The 23,558-nt window shown below is 32.3% G+C and overlaps 4 protein-coding genes across 4 annotated transcripts; all 4 read right to left on the reverse strand.

Annotated features, from left to right (window-relative positions):
- Window positions 1-1,333: 1,333 nt before the first annotated feature.
- LOC149094020 (acetylcholinesterase-like) lies at window positions 1,334-9,649 on the reverse strand. The gene is made up of 3 exons (XM_089268255.1): window positions 7,283-9,649; window positions 7,016-7,197; window positions 1,334-1,682 (listed from the first exon to the last, which is right to left on the reverse strand). The coding sequence occupies exons 1-3, from the start codon at window positions 9,046-9,048 to the stop codon at window positions 1,567-1,569; spliced, it is 2,064 nt and encodes a 687-aa protein (XP_089124381.1). The 5' UTR covers window positions 9,049-9,649; the 3' UTR covers window positions 1,334-1,566.
- A 2,524-nt stretch (window positions 9,650-12,173) lies between these two features.
- Window positions 12,174-17,071, reverse strand: LOC149094021 (uncharacterized). Its single transcript, XM_089268251.1, has 11 exons — window positions 16,666-17,071; window positions 14,391-14,630; window positions 14,217-14,322; window positions 13,882-14,132; window positions 13,718-13,808; window positions 13,567-13,659; window positions 13,319-13,484; window positions 13,039-13,244; window positions 12,849-12,969; window positions 12,372-12,782; window positions 12,174-12,290 (listed from the first exon to the last, which is right to left on the reverse strand). Exons 1-11 carry the CDS (start codon window positions 16,952-16,954, stop codon window positions 12,195-12,197), a joined length of 2,070 nt encoding a protein of 689 aa, XP_089124377.1. The 5' UTR covers window positions 16,955-17,071; the 3' UTR covers window positions 12,174-12,194.
- Window positions 17,072-19,189: 2,118 nt separating this feature from the next.
- On the reverse strand, window positions 19,190-21,493 carry LOC149094022 (PI-PLC X domain-containing protein 2-like). Its single transcript, XM_089268259.1, has 2 exons — window positions 21,310-21,493; window positions 19,190-20,230 (listed from the first exon to the last, which is right to left on the reverse strand). The coding sequence occupies exons 1-2, from the start codon at window positions 21,410-21,412 to the stop codon at window positions 19,362-19,364; spliced, it is 972 nt and encodes a 323-aa protein (XP_089124385.1). The 5' UTR covers window positions 21,413-21,493; the 3' UTR covers window positions 19,190-19,361.
- Window positions 21,494-21,577: 84 nt separating this feature from the next.
- LOC149094023 (sn-1-specific diacylglycerol lipase ABHD11-like) lies at window positions 21,578-22,900 on the reverse strand. The gene is made up of 3 exons (XM_089268262.1): window positions 22,722-22,900; window positions 22,062-22,624; window positions 21,578-21,994 (listed from the first exon to the last, which is right to left on the reverse strand). Exons 1-3 carry the CDS (start codon window positions 22,756-22,758, stop codon window positions 21,671-21,673), a joined length of 924 nt encoding a protein of 307 aa, XP_089124388.1. The 5' UTR covers window positions 22,759-22,900; the 3' UTR covers window positions 21,578-21,670.
- Window positions 22,901-23,558: the final 658 nt, after the last annotated feature.

Raw genomic sequence — 23,558 nt, forward strand, 5'->3', positions numbered from 1 at the left:
CAATTTATCTAACAAGCTAACTTAAATCTGGTTAATTGTGATGATCAAGTTAACAAATGTTGATAATGTTAGCAACATTGAAAAGAAGTTGATGAAGAAGAAGAAAATTAAGATGATAACAACAATTTGGATTCCATTTTTGCTGTAAGTAGTTCGTATCGACCAATAATAATTATATATATGCATATATATACATATATAATGACACAACCTTGATTCAAATGATGAAGATGCTGATATGGTGATAATGATTATTGAGTATGAGAATGAGATGATGAGCGATGCTAATGTTGTTAGCATTTTTACCTTCCTTGGTTATTGGATTAAACTGGGAATTGGCGAAAATTTGTGTTTACAGATCTTTTCCCTTTCTGAATGGTGTTCTGGATTCACGAATAAATTGAGTAAATTTTTGCTCTTCAAATATTCCAATCTAAATTTGTAAAAGATCACGAGATGAATATTTCCCTGTTTTTCGAGTTTTGTTACCAAGAAATTGCCTTTACACACAATTTTACCATCATGATGTGGGTTACTTTCTTCAACCAGATTATATAATTATAAGAGTGATGATTATGAGGATGAAGAAGACCATGAAGATGATGGAGTTGATGAAGTTGATGATGAAAATGATGAGACACAACCTTATTTTCGTTATCAGATGAATATGTTTGCGTGGATAGGAAAGCTTCCCATTATTTGTATTATATAATATATTTATTTTGTTTTTTCCGCTGCCTATTGAATCTTCCAATGTAGAGTTGATATTTTTCCCTGTGCTTTGGGTGGAGATTGAGAGAGAGCAAGATGAAGATGAAGAACACGATGGTGAAGGTAATGATGATGGATAAGAACATTTCAAAATAGTAATGTTAAGAGGAGAGAAATGTTATCAAATCAAGAGACAATTCCCATTTCTTGATTTGCTTTCTTTCATTTCTTCTTGGCGTACTTTTCTTCCTGTCGCAGGAATGTTTCAATGTTTCAAGAATAAACCAAATTCGAAAACCAGAAAATTCGATCCTCAGTTGATAGCCAACCTTCATCAAGCTGCTATGTGTCGATGAACAATTAGGCCTTCAATAAATCTGGTTCTTCTCTTTACTGGTAATCCATTCCTTGACTGATGTTTCCTTTGATTTGGTTATCTTGTGTGATCATCTTATCCGAAAATCATCTAGAGATTGACAATTCCTAATTGAATTTCTCATCAACCATCCAGAAACATGTTTCCATCTCCTCTTTACACATGATTATTGAAAGTTTAACCGTTGATTAGTGGTATAGTTATTGTGATATATTGATATTATTAATAAATTGCTAGGCACTATAGTGTGAGTGATTTGATTATTAATATTATTGTTGAGATTATTTTTGCTTGTATTGGGATTTGTGTAACTTTTTGTTTCTCTTTCCATTCCTTTTATGCTCATGTTCAGTTGATCGATACAAAATGTCCAAAATGTCCAATTTATGGTTATTTGCTTTACTTTCATCATCTTGTCATCGGTTTTAATTCTTGCAAAAAAAATGTTGATATTCCTTTCCAATGGGTTAAACCAATGATTACCTTAAGCTAGGTAAGAAGCACATGATTAATGAAATCAATGAAATGGCAAGGCTCCAATTTGATGATCCAATTTGATTTGAATGACTAGTACAAGTTGAATTATGACGGTTTTCTGGAATTCAATTAAAAAGAACAAGAAAATTTGTATTTAGTATGATAATATGAAACAGGTAAAAAGAAGAGAATATGATAATTTTTTTGGGTAAAAATCTGAAGATGGTTCAGTTATACAAACAATGAAGCCTTTACAATTATAACTTAAAACATATTTATTCTGCTTTTTAAAGATTGGATGAAACTTGAAACAAAATCTGAAAGGCAAAAAGTAAGTTCTGTTTACAAAGAGTTTAATCAAGTTGGCTGGTGAGAAGATAAATGAAGATGAAAATGTTCAAGATTCGGGTTCAATAATTGATAAAGTAAATATTGGTTACAGGCAAAGGTAAAAGGGTTGGCAAAGTGATTAATATTATGAGCATACAAAAGCACAAATGAAGGTAAAATGGTTAAATGTTGAACCAAAATTAAACCAGTGAATGTCCAGTTTGGGTTCACAATTTTATCCAATAAAGAAACGGTCAAAGCAAATAATTAAATGAAAAGTGACAATCAATTGTAACATTTCACCTGAAAATGTATCAACTTGTTGTCAACTAATGTTGACAAAATAAGTGAACCTAAAAGCATTTGACATTTTCTGAAGGATTTACTGATTAATATCAAACAATTTAATCATTCAATTTTCAGTTCAAATCAATTTTAAATATAAAAAGCCCATTTTCAAGCTCAAAGTTTACACAGAAAATGAGATTCATTTGAAGACATTTTTTTAGCAGAATTCAAAGTCAACAGAAAAAAATATCAGCCTTTCAATGGAAGTTTCTATTCACCAAACAGAATCAAATGAAAAGATTAATTGTTAAGCTAAACAATGATTCAATGAATTGATGAGATTTAGCTTTTTTCAAATTTAACATAAAATGAACCAGAAAATGGGAAACACTTTTGGGTTTACCTAAAAGTATTGATTATTTCCTAGACACTAGGCCTTACAGATTTGCTGTTGTATTACAATTTGTAATCCTTGAGAGAAATTAATAAATCAGAGAATCTGAATTGAGGAAAATTGGGTGAAAACATTTAGAATGATTAAGACCATTAATGACAATAAAAACGATAATCTTGGATGCAATATCATTCAAGTGTTGCTGACAAATCATTTCATGTTTCAATTGAAACAATTTATTTTTATTATTTACTTGACTGATTTTTCAACTTGAACAGTTGAAGTAAATTTTTACAACAGTTACATGTAACTGGTTATATAAATTGAATAAATTTATTTTAATATTATTATCGTTTTTACCTTCAATCCTAATTTGTTATCACATGAGTTACCAAAGGCGAAAATGAAATTTGAAAAAAGTTGCTTTTCTCAGTCAAAATCTGCTGGAAAATATTCATTTTTGTGAAGAAGAAAAAAAATGATAACATTTTTGATTCAATCTCTCATTATTACAGTTGTTCACCTTTAAGCAAACTTGAAATTATTCAAAATTGATTTGTAATAACATGAACAACAAAGCATGAACCTTTGATTCATTTTCATTATGAATAAACATGGCTAAACTTGATGATTGCTGAAAATCCTTCTCTTTCCTTATTCAATCTCATTTCAAATAGTTCAGAGTTTCATCTTATTTACCTTTTCCATTTCAACTCTTTGCCCAACATTTTTATTGATTATTTGAAAATTTTCTCCCTTTCCAAGAGTAAAGAGAACATGCTTTTTCAGGCGATTTTATCCTGAAATTTCCTGATTAACCAAAATTAAATTAGCAAATGTTATTACATTGAAAATTTATGAATGCAAAAACAAACAAAAAACTTGGTTTAACCAGAAAATTTCAATATCAACTTTACAGTTTCATTAATTATTGATTCTCATAGATTTTGGGTTTACTCTGAAAATGAAACAAAATTGAGAATCAAGAAAATTGTTGGAAACAAGATTACTTGATATTGAATAATCTCAAGATAGACTTCCATGTCAATGTCAACCCGAATTAGCAATTGATTGATTAAATTTTCACCAATCTACAAATTGATTGGCACAATGAAAGTTGCTTTAAAAAGTGAAGGGGAAACAAATGGTTGAGTTGATTAACCAGGAAAAACAGAGAAATATAAAAACTAACAATAATGTGAAATGTCAAAATGAATTAGATGTAATTTGATGAGATAAAATGAAAAGGAACAAAAAAAATACATGAAAAGAAGAAGAAGAAAAAAGTTGATTTTGTTTTCATTTTCACCAGGAATCTTATTCCCAGCATTTTTACATTCAACTCATGAATTAAACTAAACAGAGTTACTGTTGAATAATTGACAATCTAAATAATTGCAATCAATCTTAAAGCCTTCAAAAAAATAACAACACAACAATAGAAGCGACTATCAAGTGAAACCAAGAACAGTATTAATATAAAGAGTTTACAAGACACTTTATTATGGGTTAAAATAAAGTTACAATTATAAATGATGCTGATACTGCTTTGATCATCATCATGATGACGGTTGAAGTTGGCAAAAATAAATAGCAAAACAAAACACAAAACAAGTCTCAGAATTGCAGTATTTATGTGTGTACATCTTTCCTCATTTATCTATCTATTCATCTTGTGTGACATTCATCCAGAGATGGAGAGAAAAATGATAAAAGAATGAGATGAACAAGAAGAAGAGGAGAAAAGATAAATAAGGTAAGAGAAGATAAAGTCCTGAGGTAAAATCGATTCCAAGTCGAATCTTGTCTCTCAGGGATTCCAAGCACGAATGGTAAGGAAATGAAAGATAAATAATATGAAAAGACAGAGAAGCAAAATGATGATCAAGAGGGAAAAGATGAGGATGAAGAGGAGGACAAAAAGACAATTTTTTCTTCTTCTTTTTCAGAGTTTTTGTTGTTTCTTTACTCTGTTTTTTTTTTGTGTTCAGGGTTGAGCTTTCAAAGCTGAACAAAGTATCATTGAAAGATTCCTATTCTTAAGTAACTGATTCTTAAGATTTGGACTGATATTTTGATATTGATAATGTTATTGTTGTTCATTATGATCGCTTGTAACTTTAGGGTTAACCTGTAACAGTAAAATGGTCAATTAGATAATTTTTGCTCAAGGAAAAAAACATTTTGTTTCATTTTTACGTTTCATGTTTAACTTTAAACTTTAATCATTAATTTAAAATCAACATTTTATTGATTTTTTTGGACAAAATTTTGTCTTTTGTTTTAACGATCTTTTCAAATGTCATTTTGGGTTGATTTCAATGTTTTACCGACTCGAGTAATCTGTAATTGTAATACAATGATTTGTATTTTAACCATTAATTGTTGTCTTGGATCAATATTTTTTGGCTCAAGTGTGAATGGTTGGCAAATGGTGAGATACATTAATACAATCATTAAATGGTAAAGGTAAAAGTGATCATAAAAAGGAGAAAGGTTGATGATAGAGAAAAGGTTGAAATTGAAATATAATCAATGGAGCAAATAATGATGAATATTGATTGGATTGGATCAATTGTCTGATCATTGGATTGACTGATTTGTTAGGTGTAATGAAATGGATAATGAAAGGGAGAAGAGTTTCAATGAGAATTGCAATGTTATAATAATGATATTAATTTGAATAGAGAAGTGAATTACATTGTATAATGATTAACATGAACAATGAATATTAAATCCTATTTATAAAGGCTTAACTAATCTGATCAAGAAGAGTAAAATTAAGGATAAGAGGATGAATGGTGAAAGCAAGATGATGGGATGAAGGAGGAAAATAGTTTATCCTTTCATTTAATTGTCAAAAAAAGGTTCTCATTCAGTTCTGGGGAAAGGATTAAATTGAGTACTTATCAGGTTATCATTAATTATATTTGTTCACTCATGATTTGTAATGGAATAACGAAGAAAAATTTTACTCCATATTATGACGGAGTAATTCAATTGATTGTTGATTGAGTTTTTGTCACAAAATCTCATTAAGTTGCAGTTGAGAGTGGAAAGATAATTAAACTGATTCTCATCTTTTGCATGATCAAACAATTCAAATGAATAGTTAATTAACAAGATAATGGTAAACAATTTGATTACAATTTTTTGGCTTATTTCAATATTTTCAATTGAAACTTGCAAAGGCAAACCCAATAGACTTTTTAGATTGAAAAAAGTATCTTTTGGGTTAATCCAAGGTAAAAGAGTTTTTGGGTTCACTTTGCTTCTTTTAACAAGGTTTTGTAAAGGTAACCAGAACTTTTCAGGATAGGATTTGATAGCAATAGATCCCATGAGAAGTGTCATTAGTGTGACCAGACAAGATGGAGAAGATGGTAAAATTTTGTTGGTCAGTTGATAGGTTTGTGTTAGCTGTTGGTGAGATGGTCAAGGGATGCAAGGATAACATCATCTGGAGTAAGAGTAGAAGAGTAATAGAGAAATCAAAGTTTCTCTCTTCTTCAAAGTTCAGTTCAATTGGATGAGATAAAGTTTCATTTGGATTTATAGACAAGTAAAAATAAGTTAAACAACAATAATGATGATTGTAATGATGTTGGTAATAAAGGTTGGGTTGCATGAGATTTGCTATAAAATGGTCAATCATTAGCCCTAGTTGACCAGATTTTTTTGTTAGACTTGAATCTCACGGAGAAATGAGCAAAATTTTGCAGCTAATGGAGAGACTTTAATTTGATCCATTTCCAATTTTCATCGTAAATTGTTCCTAAACAATTGACTAAATTGCTAAATTTAGGTTCACTAAATGTTTATTGTTACAGAGTTATTGGTTTGGGTACAAACTTTGTACCAAAAAACACGAATGGTTCCCTGGTAATTGAAAATTAAACCATGGTAATTCAATTGTTAGATAAATAAACAGAGCAATGTTTATACTTGGATATGTAAATCATTGCGCCTCTCTGAATAAATAATGATTGGAAAGTAAAAAACAAGGTAAAAACCTGAAAATTGCAATATTGACAAGCAAAGGCAATAAATATTAACTACTAATAAGGATTTCATGTTATTTCATTATAAGATATCGTGCAGAAATGTCTAACAATTAAATTCATTTTTTATGTGTTTTTTTTGGGTAAAACATGAAAAATATTTTATGACATTTTTGCAGGTTTATGAAAGAAAAAATAATTACCAAGAAAATTGACAAAACCCATTTCTTACGTTTTACTAGTTTACATCAACTCAGTATGCTAGAAACATGATTCAGGTAATTAATGATAATTCTCATTAAGCTATAATAGGTTCATGAATAAAAAACCATTTTCTTCTTGAATATGAACCAATGGACACACAAATCATGCTTCTTAGCATATTATGTTTATGAATAATTATTTAGGAAAATGGGTTTCTATTTAAAATTTACTTACCAAGAGCATTGATAAGTTTGGGTAAAAAGTTTTTCCAAAAGGCACATTGTTTTGCCCTGAGACCTCGTCCAATTGATGAATCGTTGGTTGAAATGACAAGATATTCTTTCTCATGAGCAGTGTACTCAGGCCACACGATTGATTCCGTATCATCACCATCGGGAAATTGTTTATTTGGATTGCTAGAAGATTTTTTAATGGAAAGCAAAAAATATTAGATCAACAAAAAGTGAATGTTGAAAGGTTGACTAAGAATTGATTGATTACCCGGTTCTGGCAAAATTGGCCCAATATCTCATTATCCGTTTACTTAATTGAACTTCTGCAGGCGTATAACCATGAACTGGATCTAATGGTTCACCAAGAACAAATTTGATCTCCTCACCATGAATAACTCCCATCCAGGAAGGCCAAAAACTTTTTGATGATCGATGGGTAAAATGGTAGGTCCAAACATCATTACCATAAAGAGCATAACGATATGACATTTCATTAACTGGACAAGTAAAATGGTAATCACCAACAAATTTATCAGTTGCTTCACGATTCTCAATTTGATCATCTGGATTAATCCAATGTGTATACTCTTGGATAACTGCTTCTTGGGCTAAAGGACTCAGATGGGGATAAATGATCCGGATCAAGGATTGAAATTCACTGCGCGAAATATAAATGCCTTCACTTAAATTAAATATGTGCGGTGAATGGTAAACAAGAAAATAGGTTCCCTCATCACGATTGCTTCCAGTCAAAATAGGTGTGTGTTTAAAATTTTTGGTTCGCAGGGAAACCTCGGGATCTTCATCGAGAAAGGATCCATCCACAATGGGTATAAAGGCAAACTCAACCACACCGGTTGTTGTCTCTTCCTGGGCAACCAATTCAGAGGCAGGTATAGATTGCATACATTCAATAATGGCATGTACAGAGCGAGTCGAGGTTGACCCACAGCCAACTGCTTGGGCAAGTGCAAGGCTCCGTTGATAGGCTTTTTTTCGATCAGAGATGGCCCATGGACAGGTTGCTGAGCCTGATTGTAAAATGGCTTGGCTGAAAACGTTGCGTGATAGAGGTGAAAGCAAGTGAAGAGCTGCTGAAACTGCACCAGCTGATTCACCGAAAATGGTTATGTTTGCCGGATTACCACCAAAGGCAGCTATATTTTCACGGATCCATTCCATGGCCATTAACTGGTCAAAAAGTCCAGCATTACCGGGAGCATCGGAGGTGTCAAAAAAAATAAACCCAAGAGAGGCAACACGATAGTTAATGGAGACAAAAATGATTGACTCTTCACCAGCCAAAACTGAACCATCGTAAAAGTCAAGTGACGAGCTTCCAGACCAAAAGCTTCCTCCATAGATCCATAATAAAACGGCTGCTGATTTGGGACGAGGTCGAGGTACCCAAATGTTTACTGATAGGCAATCCTCGTCAAGGGGAACATTTGGATTCCATTCGGTGGCACCCATAAAGTTACCAAAAAAGGTATCATTGACTTGGTAACATGCACCTGAAAATGAGGTGGCATTGAATATTCCTTGCCATGAATCGATGGGCTTAGGATGGCGAAAGCGAAACTTTCCAGTCGGTGGTTTTGCATAACGGATACCCAAAAAAGCATCAACTGGTTTACCGGTGGGTGAAACAACTGATCGACCACGAACATAACCTTTTTTTGTCAACACAACTAATGGATCGTTATGGTGATGGTGATGATGGTGCTCTGAGTTAAAGGAGGATGAAGATGAAGGTCCATCGGCATGAAATGAATTTATCTCAGAGTGAGGTAAGGCGGAGGAGAAAACATTGGCTGAAGATTGAAATAAAAGTATTACTACTATTGGAACCAGTAAATGATTCCAAAGGGTTTTCACAGTAAACACAGTAACTGACTTAAGGGTCGAGTTGGTTATGCTCTTGATTACATTATTATTACTATTACATCGACTATTGGTGTATTGATGGTGGGTTAAAGTTGTCACAATTACATTATTAAAGTGATTAATGTTGTGGTTAAACATTGGTACCATTATTTAACAATGATACTAATGAAACGTGAGTGAATACAAAACAAAGGAAAGCTCGAGTGATAGAGGGAAAAAAATGAACACAATTTACCAAAAAAGAAGCTCAGAATTGTAGAAAAAGGATTAAAGCAGGAATCGGGTGGATGATGATGATGATGATTCCAATGGTGCAAATAAATAATGACGTTGATTTTCAATAATTATAGATGAAAATAATCGGCAGTAAATAAAAACAATGTAAACAATGGTAATCACAATGGAAAGCAAAGCAAACTGGTCTTGTTGTTGTTGACACTTTTGCCTTCTCCCTTTTGATTATTTGATTTAACCATTGGATTATGTTGAATTGTAAATTGAATGAACAATAATAACAATAATCATTTCTCTCTTGCTAATTTCACTTTTAAATTGTAATTATTAAAAGTAACTAAAATAATAATGAAAATAAAATTGGGTTGAAATTAACTAACAAAACAATGCACACAACAGGATCCTGGTATTGGATGTAATTTTGGCTTGTTTGTTGTGTTATATCAAGTCTTTTCTTTTTTCCCTTCATTACATTTGGAGAAACATATTAGAACCTTCAAACTCACATAGGAATGAAAGATGATGATGATGATGATGATGAAGACGAGGAAAGGAAGAGAACACTTTTGATTACAATTGAGCACAATTGAGAGTTTCTTTACCTTCCAGGTTCCAGATTTGCTTCTTTTAAATCAACCATGCGCCTAACTCGAGAATGAAGGAAATCTCAACTTACTCAAATTATTCAATGCATTAGGAAAATCGATTTTATGGTCGATTTAAAAACCGTTCTAAATCGTCAAAACTATCAAAATATCGAGAAAATTGGCCAAATTAATTGAATACCGACATAAACATTGACTAAATCCAGCAACTAAATTATTAAGCGTCAAAATGAAAGAAAATTCAAGAATCAAAAATTGAACATACATTGAAATGAGTAAAAGTGACAAAATGAAAATTGTAACACTTAAAACAATATTAATGTAAAAATAAAGCAAATTTTGAAGACTAAATTTTTGTCATTCGCTTTATTAACTTTACTCAAGTTTATTGAAATTAGATGAACGGTCGACAATTCTGGTTGACATTTTAACAAGAGAGGGAAGATACGCATTAGGCACTGATAGACGTTAAGCGTGGTGACATATAATAATTTGCACGTTAGTTACAGATTTTATCCTAAAACGAGCGACGTTTATGATCAATCCGATCACATAATTAAAAGATGGATTCAGTGAAGCTTAAGAATTCAGAAAGAGAGTTTGAATTATTAAAATAAATATTTGACACTTTAATTAGCCTTAAATATTACAAAATTAATATCATCGAATAGTTTGACAATTTAAATCTCTTTACAAAATCACGATGGGAAGCGAGAGATCTTCCAGCGCAAAAAATGATAACGCATCACGATGGAAGTGGCATGACAGATGTTGATGTATTTGATTAACTGGACTTCGGTGTGCAAAAGTTTGACTCTTTTCGGAAATGGTTTCTTCTTGAAATACAAAATAAATCGTTAAATCTATTCGAATTTACCAAATTTTTTCAATTTGAAAGACCCAACAATGTTTTCAAAAGGTCCTATTACACTCAATTTCAAAAGTGATGCATAACAATGAAAATTTGATTAAAAAAGGCGCACATTTTTCGATCGGGGACTAAACCATAGAAACTAATTCCCATTAGCATGTTAATTGTTTACAATAATTTGTAGTGATTAGTCTATTGTTTAAGGCCAGTTTTCCGCGATCTGAAGTTTTTATAATAACTTTTTGTTTGTCAAAATTGATGCATAATTGGTCATAAATTGGTAAGTTTAGGTCATTTTTCGAAAATTTTTGTGTCATTCTAATCTTAATCTATTCCTTATTCATTTCAATTGCAATTTCAATTCAATTCAATGCAAGAACAGACATCATGAGGAGAGAGCTAACAAACGACGAGAAACAGCAAATTTTAAGGCTTCATGATGAGCATCCCGATTGGCCTCAGAGTAAACTCGCCGAAATAGTCGGAAAAAATCAATCAACTATCAGTCGATTTTTAAGAGGTGCAAATGGAGGAAAACGAACAGGTAGACCCAAAGTAACTTCTTTGCGTGATGATCGAGCGATCGTTAAGGAGGCAAAATTAGGCAAAAAAAGTTGTGCTGAGGTCAAAAATGATCTTCATTTAGAATGCTCAGTATCCACAATCTATCGAAGGCTAAGATCTGACCCGAATACAAAATTTGGAAAACACAAAGGCAAACCTGCATTGAGTCAAGCTCATAAGGCTAAACGATTAGCATTTGCCAAGGAAATGGTATCATTGAGTGCTGACGAATGGTCTCAAATTATCTGGTCAGATGAGAAAAAATGGAATTTGGATGGACCTGATGGCCTTCGATGTTTTTGGTATGACCTTCGTAAGGAGAAAGAAATTTTTTCGAAGAGACAAGGGGGTGGGGGAAGTGTTATGATTTGGGCTGGCTTTGCAGCGGGAGGGCGTACAGAAATCGCTTTTGTAAAGCCTAAAAGTAATTCTAATGATTACCAAGATATTCTAGCTGAGTATTTATTGCCTGTTGGTCCACTTATAACTGACGGGAATTATATTTTTATGCAAGATAATGCCCCAATTCATCGATCCTTTTCAACAAAAAGTTTTCTTGAAGCTAATGAGGTTCGAACCTTAGATTGGCCTCCATTATCTCCTGACCTTAACCCAATAGAGAACCTATGGGGATGGTTATCAAGAAAAATTTATGCTCATGGAAAGCAATATTCATCGATTTCTGAGCTCAAATGCGCGATTCTGAATAGTTGGAATGAAATTCCCGATGAACTGATTAAGAATCTTGTAAACTCTATGAAGAATAGAATGATCAAAGTTATTGAATTGAAAGGTGGTTCCATTGACTACTGAGCATTATCTTCCATGTTATCCCTGATTATGCATGAATTTTGACAAAAAAGATATAATGCTATTTAGATTAAATTAATATAACTCATTTCAATTAAAAAAGAAGATAAATTTTTTGCCTTGATAATCTTGATCTAATCATAAACAAACTATAAAATTAAAATCAGATTCCGTTCCGCACATTGAACTGAGTTTCATTGATTATCATGTTAATGCATCACTTTTGAAATTGAGTGTACAAAATAGTGAAATATTAAACCAGCAAGATATGCAAAGATAATCAAACATATTGAATCAGCGAGGAACTGTGAATGAAAACAATGAGAAAGGCATTAATCAAAATTGGTTTGAACATGAAAATCAAGATGAATATATGGTGCACTTACGCTATAATCAAAAACGATCTTCGATTTGCCAGAGAAGTACCAAAGAAAAAGAATGTAATGGACGAAAAAGGTTGCTCTTGATGCTGCATAAAACATCTTGTATTTGGTTGATGGTGTTCTGTCATTCAAATTCTTGGATTGACCATTTTCCTTTGGTCCATCAATGCTATTATCATTAGCATCAAGCTTTTTATCATCGTATAGTATATTTGCCATCACTGTATAAGCTTGTGTACGCACAGAAAAGGCAATCCAAGCAAATCCAAGTGTGCATATTATTTTACAGGTTAAAGCGTGGATTGCGTACCAGACACGATTACCTTCAAGTCTCCAAACATTCCAAATTCCTGGTGAATATGATTGTAAAATGACTAGTGTGGTCAGAATGATTGTTATGAGTCGCTCAGTTCTCTGTTTAAAGATAGACAGAAAAATCGTAAGTTATACTGTTGCAATTGGTGTCATTAAAAGACTCACCTCGGAGATGACTATCATTGGATTTTGTATCAGATAAAATGTAACTAACAAGCTAAATGAATAGGTAAATATATGGGCTTCCGTGCGAGTATAACTGCGAATTAAGAAGGTTTCAACTTGCCTGAAACAGAAAAATTGATTTAAGTATTAATAAAATTTGTTTAGAGTCAAAATATTGGGTTATACTCACGAGAAATGTTCATTAGAGTAACCGGCTAATCTGTAAACAATGTTATTTGAATAAAAAATCCAAAATATTGAGACCAAACCAATCAGAACAGTGATAATATTAACAATCACTCCTATTTTTGGCCTTGTTTTGTACAAATAGACAATCCCTAGCGCCAAAATGAATAGATGAAATTCAACCGCCATTGACCAAAAATAGCAGAAACACTGTAAGACAGAGACAAATAATGATTTGTATTAGATCACATTCTGAATATGAAACTGAGAATCGCATTAAATACCATATCATAAACGTTCTGGTAATTGTTGATATGCAGCAATAGAGTCCAAAAGTTATTGCTACAAACATTTGATCGCCATTCAGTATGCAGGGAATAAATAGGACCAGAACCGAATAATGGTAAAACAATTTTCATCGCCACTGCAACCATCAAAACTGGCCAATACCTAAATAATCATAAAAAGTAGGAGATCGTCGATTATTTTTGATACTGTATTTGCATTACAGTTAAATATGGAGGTTACTCACAAAACTAATCGTTTTATTAACAATTTAACGTAAGTTGAAAATGATGTATTTGGTTTTATTGTTGCCCATAGCTGTAACCCAATGGCTGATCCTCTGTTGTAAAAAATTCATTATTAATCTGGATATTTGTTGAAAATTAGACAAAATTTACCCGACATAAATCATGCCACTGTAAATCCAATCACTATTAACTGGTTGAAAGCCCCATCCACTTGCATAGTAAGTAATCGTATCCAAACTTTCTGTAAACATTAAGAAAATATGAGAATCTGTAACACTTTCAAAGCGAATTTCAGGAGAAAAGCGCAAATTTACCTGCCATGTAGATTAACTTTGACATGGGAATCAAACCAAAGTAATGAATAAGCAAGAATATGAAAGAAATCAAAATACGCATTTGATCAATTATGAAGATTCTCCCTTTTTTATGGCCATTGATCAGATTTGTATGAGTTTCTTGAATAGCAAAATACTTCAACCAGAAGCAATTGAATGTAAAATATAACCCAAAATGATGTACTAATGATGATATTAAAACCAGTCCAATGATCACAACAAGAAAAGCTCTAGAGAATGACAAAATATCCGAAATTTATCAATCAATTGTTTTATGTGTTTATAGTCAAAAATAAGCGAATCTTTATACTAACAATGACCACTTTTGAGATGCATTTGCCTTCGCCAATCTTTGAGTGAATGTTGATGGTCTTTGACAGCCATGGAAGTAAACCTTTTCCCAACCAATTGGTTTCATAACTATTAAAAACAATTTGCAAATGATTAGTCGGTTTATATAATTAATACAAAGGTTCATTTGTGTTTACCTGAAGATATAAGGTTATCAACATCGTCCTGTGAGCAAGAGGTCGGAAGACAAAAACCGATGTGAATTGTAGCATTGTAACGCAATGAAAACCAATGTGGATAAAGAGTTTGATTGACTGGTAAAACTGATGCTGAGCAATAATTAGTTTCTTGAATCGTTAAGCATTGACTGTAGCCTTCGAAATCCGAGTATGATGATTCAAAAAACTTTGAAGGTAAGTGACTCGATGAGGTTAATACTGTTATTGAGAGCAAACAATAGATCAAGTTAGAGATAAAACAAAAATAATTCAAGTACAGAACAGTAATATTTCGGAATAGCATGATTTGTAACATCGATAGTCAAAGAATGGCTATTGAAACAAATGCCAAAGAAAGCCTTTATTAAAGATCATATTGCAACTAATTTAATTAAATCCCAATTTAAGTTTGATATAATCCGAGTTGAAATTAGATTTAGGTACCAAACACTAGATCCATTGTATTATAAAAGGTCCTAAGAAGTACTTGAAATGAACATAAAGGGAATTTTCGCAGAGGAATTAGACTTATGAAGAACTTGAGATCTTTACTGGACTAATGCCGAAACTTTCTTAAAGGTCTTTGAGCTATTATTAATAATTTTATTTCAGTCTCGATACATTATTATGTTAAAACATTGGGTATTGTTACTAAAAAGACACAAATAGCAACAATTGTTGCTTTTATGCACAAATTGAAACAAGTTGACAAAATGCTGAAAGTAAAATGGGCAAAAACGGGTAATAATTAACTTCTTGTAAATTTGTACTCTGTAGGTTTGTAGGAAATTAAAAACTGAATCCATTAGTACGGTTCAAAAACTTCTCCGATCTATATTCTTCGAGAAAATCGAGTTCAAAGTTGAAACTTCGATCGCTTTTTGTACAATAATGGAAGCCGATTTCTTGATGAAACGTCATTGTGCAGATGTTATTTTTGATGGTGAACCTGAAAATGAGTCTATTTCGAGAAATAAAATATCCGATTTTCTGTAAAACAGATAAGATCGATTTTCACTTAAACCGAACTTTTTTTGTGACCGTGTAATTTAGAGATCTGAAACTTATGATTCATCCATAAAAATTAGTTGGTCACATCATGGACTGAACGATTTTTTCAATTCGTTAATAGTTCTCTCGATTTTGGTCATTGACCGGAAAACTTTGAACCTCGATATTTCGAGAATGATGACATCTACAATCATCATTCTATGATCAAACAATACATTTTATCATGCAAAATAATGCGGTATAACTCAAATTTTTCAATAACGAATATCCATTCAACAAACAAGATTTGTGTTTGAGTAACCATTTAACTTTACGAATAATTTATAATTTGATAACACATACAATGCAATGCTATAACTTTTTGCGACGGATCTTCAACAATACAATAGTTGAATATGTTTTAGTCCATATTGATATGTATTGTTTGATCATAGAATGATGATTGTAGATGTCATCATTCTCGAAATATCGAGGTTCAAAGTTTTCCGGTCAATGACCAAAATCGAGAGAACTATTAACGAATTGAAAAAATCGTTCAGTCCATGATGTGACCAACTAATTTTTATGGATGAATCATAAGTTTCAGATCTCTAAATTACACGGTCACAAAAAAAGTTCGGTTTAAGTGAAAATCGATCTTATCTGTTTTACAGAAAATCGGATATTTTATTTCTCGAAATAGACTCATTTTCAGGTTCACCATCAAAAATAACATCTGCACAATGACGTTTCATCAAGAAATCGGCTTCCATTATTGTACAAAAAGCGATCGAAGTTTCAACTTTGAACTCGATGTTCTCGAAAAATATAGATCTGAGAAGCTTTTGAGCTGTACTAATGGATTCAGTTTTTAATTCCCTACAAACTAATAGAGTTTAAATTTACAATAAGTTAATTATTACCCGTTTTTGCCCATTTTACTTTCAGCATTTTGTCAACTTGTTTCAATTTGTGCATAAAAGCAACAATTGTTGCTATTTGTGTCTTTTTAGTAACAAAACCCAATGTTTTAACATAATAATGTATTGAGACTGAAATAAAATTATTAATAATAGCTCAAAGACCTTTAAGAAAGTTTCGGCATCAGTTCAGCAAAGATCTTAAGTCCAGTTTATCCATTGAACGTTCAATTCCACTAAAAAATTTCTTTATTCCGAGTACTTTTTAGGAACCTTTACAATGGACCTAATGTTTGGTGCCTAAATTTGATTTCAACTCAAATTAAGATGATATTCAAACTTACTTTTTAAAGCTTCCTGGTCATCTTGATCTATCAATTCACTGTATAAATTAAGTTTATGTTCACATTGAGACGATAAATTTATTGATTTATGTTGGTTTGTTTTGATGTAGTCCCAAAATGCTCCAGCGAAACCAATCTTAAGCAAAGTACCTTGGTTAGCATGGAAAGGTTTGGTTGAAGATATTTGGTCATCTACATAAGACTGGTCACTTTTACTCAAATTCACTAAACAAACAGAAATAAAGAGAATCGAAACAATTGAAGAACTAAGTTTCAGACTAATGTTCATGATTTGTTGAAACTATTAGGTGTCAAACAGTGAAAGGTTGAAACTCACACAGATAAACACACAATAACTCTTGATTCATTAAGCTCAATGCACTAAATATTGAAATTGAAAACCTTTAGTTACAATGTTGTAATTAAGTGAGCCAGAGAGAGCAAGGATGAAGATGATCAACCTTTAAATCAAGTTTTACGATTTCCAAATAAACTGGCTTTTCCATGTTGACTATTCCTAGTTCAACTTGTTTCACGTAAAAATTCAATGGGTTACCAATGATTTCATTTCAACATTAAACCTGGTTATTTTATTTTCTGAGTGTATTTTTCGGTTTACTCAGTTTGGGTAAATTTTCATTCGAAGAAGAAAAAATCCAATTCAATTCAAGCTTCAAGGACAATTAATAATATGCTTCAGGCAATTGCTTGGACCAAATATAAATAACTAAGCTCTTGCCATTGACATTTATCGCTGTTAATATTGAGAACTTGTTTTTCCCATTGAGGCAAATGGAAGTCTCATTTCGATGATCTTGAACTAATTACTAACTGACTATTTACTTCTCGATTCTGGAATAAAATTACCTGTTTTATATCAGGAAAAATGAATTTATTGCTCAAAGCAGATTTTCATGATTAGTTAAGAAAAGATTTCATTGAGTCAGCTATTGAAAAGCCCGCTGAAAGTACTCGAGAAAATAGCCATAGAGGGCGGTGCGTTTGTTTTGTTGTGAATCCCAACAAACGTGGTTTTATTGATTTGGTTTAAATATTTTTGAAACGTGTTTTTTGTTTTCTTGTATTTTTGTGATTATTTGATTCTGTTAATTATTTTAGTTGCCATTAATTTATACTACAATTCTCGATTGTTTTTGTTTATCATCTTTGGTATCAAATGATGGAAACTTATGTGGAGCGCACAAAGATAGATGAAGTGGTTCGAGTCTTCAAAAATTATGCCGCTAAATCAGTTGAAAAGGTTAAGGAAAATAGTTTAAATGAAACTAATGTTAAAAAGAAGAAAATTAATTTGCTTTCCGTTGAAGAACAAGAGGATAAATTCTTGCAGCTCGCTGGATTCTCGATGGATGATAAAATGCATTTACAAATTACTTTAAAAGTTCCACCGACAAATATGACTACATATATTCATAATTTTCGACCTGTGCCTCATCCATTTCATGATCTGGTTGATGCGACAATTTGTTTGATTGTTATTGATAAAAGCCACCAGCCTTTAAAGGACAGAGAGCTAGATTTACGTTTGACTCGAGATTTTTACACACAAAAGCTGTTGACTGCTGGAGTTGATGAAGATTTAGTAAAACATCGACTGTTCATCTTGCCTATGCGAGAATTGTTGACTGAATATCGATTACCTCAAATGAAGCGACGCTTGGCTACATCATATGATGTTTTTCTTGCTGATACCAGATTGATCAAGAATAGATTCAAATTGTTACCCAGTTTCTTAGGACAAAAATTTTGGGTTGAGAAGAAAAAATTCCCAACTGGTGTGGTTCTCAAGCATAAAGGATCTTCTTTAAAACACTCATTTGAAAGAGCTTTACGTACTGCTACACTTTACATGACAGGTCATGGAGTTGACACCAGTATTCAATTTGGCGTGTTCAAGCAACCAGAGCAACACTTGGCCGACAATTTAGAGTTTATTTTGCGAAATGTCTACAAAATTTATGGAAACTGTGTACAGATATTAAAGATAAAATCAAAAGCCTCGTTGGCCGTTCCATTCTACGCTGATTTAACAAAGCCAATAAGCTCTCTAAAGAAATTGATTCCTCGCACTCCTAGACTTGATTCAAAACCAATTGACGATGAACATCCATTTGTTGAAGGTGCTAAGTTGATTGTTTATCCATCTGGTAAGACTAAACTGAAGAGAAAGGTTAACGACGAAAATGACGCGAAAACTAATGGCAATGCTGATGGTAAATCTAAAGAAAAGACCATCGAAAATAATTCAAAAAAAGTGAAAGCTGAAACGGTTTAGTTGTATTGATCTTTTTAAGCATAATTAATAAATTGGTTTTGTCTAAATTGTCAACTATCAAGTTATTGCAAAGATTTCAAAAGCGGATTTACGGTCGTGAATCAATGTTTAAGATGATTAGTCTACCACACATGAAGTAATTTTACACAGCATAGCTTAATGCATTCCATTAAATCCATTATTCATTGTTTTTCAGAATTGCAGCTTGAAATTAAATTTCAGAAACAATTTTATTAATCAGCGAGAAAAAAAGATCGTTTAATATGATAGTATTTCTAAATATACACATGCATTTGTACAGCAATAAAATTAACAATAATAATTGATATTGTTGGAAATTAATGATATCCTAAGTAGATGATATAAAAAATAACAAGCAAATATTATGGTAAACATTTTATCATCGCATATCAAGATAGTCATAATTGATTAAAATAGTCCTTTTTGCCAAAATATAATCACTGTAATCAACAAAATCAACCATAATTATATTGGGTTTGAAATTAGTCTTTTTAACTTCCAAAAGCCATTCTTCAATTTTCTGATTTCCATTTTTCGAAAGGCGTGAATAAAGATTGTTGCAAATATTGCGAATCACTAAAGCTTTGGATGGAGATAAAATGGCCTGATGGACATAAAATTTATCCATGGGACGGGATGATAGGCCTGACCACAAGAAAGGAATCAATTTTGACTGACAAGCTGTGTTTCCCCAAGGATTGAGTAACATAGAACCAGGCCAAAGTTCATTATATCTTCCAGTTAAATCATCATCACGGTAAAAGATAATAATCTGATATTTTTTAGACCACATTTCGGCTAAAGTCAGTTCCTCAATACGTCGATATTTAACATATGGGCAAATTTTACTGCCAAACAATTGGATCAATCCATTGATCAGAATATGATGTTGAGCATGGGATACTTGGTGGAAATGTTGAAAATCAAGAAAAACAATTTCTTGTTGGTTTTCATCCAAAAAATCTCGCATAGGTCTGAGTAATGAGATTATCTTATCACCATACAACCCATGAACAAAGTAGAGATCACCATCACAAGGATCAGAGGCAACACGAAGGTCAAAATATCGTACACCATGGTTGAGTTGATCAAGAACATCAACCCTTTGTGTTTTGAACCATTTTTTGATCACAAAACGTCCAGTCAACTTGGGAAACAAATGGATTGCAGTGAATGCTCCATCCCATGATCTGTCTGGTGCCAAACCTCGCCCATGTCTTAGAGAATAGGAAGCGGAATCGTGAGAACCTGCAAAATGAAGCCAAATATAATATTAGTTGAGGATTTATTGAAATATATTACAACAATCAATCAATTGGAAAGAGTCATTGTTTAAGTAATGAAATGAGTCAGGGACAGTCAAACAAAAACAAGTTACACCTTATGTCGTATCTTGCAACAGCCATAAACTTATCGCATGAATTCACTCAGTGTAGATAATTCACTGGAAATATAAGCCGTTTTTTAGATTCACTAAACAAATATTGAAGACTGCTTATCCTTCTTAAAAGAATCAATTGAAACTTGACAGATTTGAATGATACTGTTCATAATTTTGAGATAAATTAATTGACAGTCAGAAAAGCAAACAGTAAACTTGTTGACAGACCATTATCGAGTAACTTTGTAGTTTAAAACGCAAGATAACCTTCATCATTAAGTAATTAAATATTGTTGGATAAGAATGTAATAACCGAAAAGTTTATCAGACCTTGGCCCAGTTGCTATCACTGAATATCAAACACACAGTTGGACATTTAAAAATGGATGAACACATAAATCACAAATTAAATGTGGCAAGTGTGTCCATCTTAAAATAGAGGCGAATACTGAGGTCCAGCTAGTCAGCTGGTATGGAGTACTGATGAATTAAACAAATAGATCAACAGAAAATACATCAATGCTAAATTAGTGGCAATTTATGGAAAAATAATGAAAAATCAATGAAAAGGTAATGATTATTTGCAGAAAATAAAAGAAAAGGACAAACAAAGGGAAAAGAAAAAGGGAAAAGATCTAAAGCAAGGATTTGTTCTAGTTTATTGTTGCTATCATGTTTTTGTAGTACACTTTATGTATATTGGGATAAAATATATTAAAGTAAATTTGATCTCACTGGTGAGATTGAAATTGAAAGAAAGCCAATAATTAGTTAAGTATACCTATGAATGGCTCAAATTCATTGTTGGAACAATGGTTAAGAGTTTATATTGAAAGAGAGGAAATATTGGTTATCACGAAAAGGGGAAAATAAATTAATAGAGATTGTTGGCAGGGAAAGGTAACATGAACGAAGAAAAATATTGTTCTAGTAAAAATTGACTTACCTGGGATTGAAATTAAATTAAGTGGAGTATGCTGCAATTTATTGGGTAGACAACTCATCCATTTGTTTAATTGCAAGTAGTTAGTAGGATCGGTGACAACCATGTTTAATTTCGAATCTTAGTTGTCGATTATTATGATTAGATTAAAGCACAAACTGAATTAAACAACTAACAATCCATGACTTTGTCAAACTAAAACTACCTTCACAGTAGCATTTAAATTCAGCTGCAGTCAAAGCGCCCTCTGCAACATAAAGTGGATAATAAATTATTAATAATAAAACATTTTATTACTTTTGACAATATTTCTTGAATTATAATTTACACAGGTAAAGCGAGAGAGATGAAAATTTCTTTAAAACTAAAGATTGATAAATTCCGTAGCGTATTTCAAAAATTCAGAAGCTTTTTCAACATGGAGATAATGAGTTCCATCTTTGATACATTGTGTTTGCAAATTTGGAAAATGTTCAGCTAATTTGTTAATTTGATCTTCATCCACATACTCTGATTTACTTCCATAAATCAATAATGTTGGTCCATTGTACATTCCTTCAACTGACATTGTGTCAATTACACCTTCGTTTAACGATTTTTCTAATGCATCCAAATTTAATTGCCAAGCAATTTGACCAGATTCAGTTTCCACAAGATTTAAAAGGAGAAAACCTCTAATGAAAGGATCCTAAGAGTAAAAGAGATAACAAAGTAATGGATATTAATTTTTAACAATAATCTTTGAGCATACTTACTATAACAGCACTTTTAAGTCTATGATCGACAATTTTCTTAGCTTCAGAACGACTAGAATTTGGTGGAATATCCTTCAAAGCTTCTCCCATTGCTTGAATATATTCGATATGATGTGATGCTGGTACTTGAGGTCTTTTCATTCCAACATCAACGATAACTAATTTTTCAACCTTTTCAGGAACTGTCAAAGCGAATTGAATAAAGGCTCTACCTCCTAAGCTATGGCCAATAAGCGTTGCTCTATTTATTTTCTTATTTGTCATTACTTCCAATGCGTCAGACACCATAGCAGGGTAACTCATTTCTAATGAGTGACCACTTGTACCATGATTACGAACATCGAGAGGAAGAACAACCCGATTCGTTTTTTCTGCAATAGCTTTTGACAGACTTTTCCAGTTATTACGACTACCAAAGAGTCCATGGTAAATTAAAACTGGATCTTTATTAACATCAAGAAAACGTGGTTCATATTTAAAGGCACCAATTTTAACGGGAGCTGGAAGATCTGACATGAACCTGGGTGAAAATAAATTATTGAATCCATGAAGATTGGTGAGAACTATGAAAGTTGCAGAAAGAAACAACCATAATCATAACAATTAACATTAACAAGGAATGACAAAAATTGAAATGAAATTGCCTCAAAACACACTTACTGTTAGATCGGCACATGCCAGCTATTAATCGAACCATGATCACCAATAACCAAAGGCTACAACAAACAATGTTTTAACCAAAAATTAAAACTAATTGAGTGTGAAATTAATAAAATAAATTGTAAACAATTGAAAACCGAAAAGGATAAAATTGCTACTGCCATCTGAAAACAGTAGCAAGCAACTGCTGGTAAGGGTATTTGAAAAAATGTATAGATAGCAGCACAAGGTAAGAATAATGAGTCCATTGGAAGGGATCCAGTGATTTGGATTGAGTCCCTTGTATTGAGATCTAAAACAGATTCAAATTGAATGAAAATGAAAAAGAAATTCTCTTCTAATGGAGAGGAGAAGTTAAAGTGGATGATGGAGCTTCGAATGACCAGCCCACAGACTGGGCTATTGGCAACTAATGGTCGACCTGAATATGGTAAATCGGAGTGCAAGTCAACGATTAAACGTGAAACCACCAATGGTCGAGATACATCATCTTTACTTCTCCAGCGTGAAGCTGACCTGTCAATTGATCAAAGTGGACTTCAACGTTACCTTCCCCATTGTGTTCAATTTGCATTTGCTGATAAAGGTGCTGAAGGATTATACCGGGAATATTATGCCAATGAGAAAAGGACCGATTTTACCACCTTACTATCAATTACGCTAATTGTTAATCTTCTCCTTCTATCTCTTTATTCAATACATTACACGCCAAGCAAGCTACCCCAATTAATTGTCCTCTTGTCAACACTTGTTCTCACTTGCCTCATCTATTTGTGGACATGTAAATGGGGAATCCAAAGTAAACCTATCAATTATTCAACTGATCCTCATCATGTC

Source organism: Tetranychus urticae, chromosome 2 (genome assembly GCF_039701765.1).
Source record: "Tetranychus urticae isolate SD_2017Ah chromosome 2, NJAU_TeUrti_SD_1.0, whole genome shotgun sequence".
Taxonomy (NCBI): Eukaryota; Metazoa; Arthropoda; class Arachnida; order Trombidiformes; family Tetranychidae; genus Tetranychus; species Tetranychus urticae.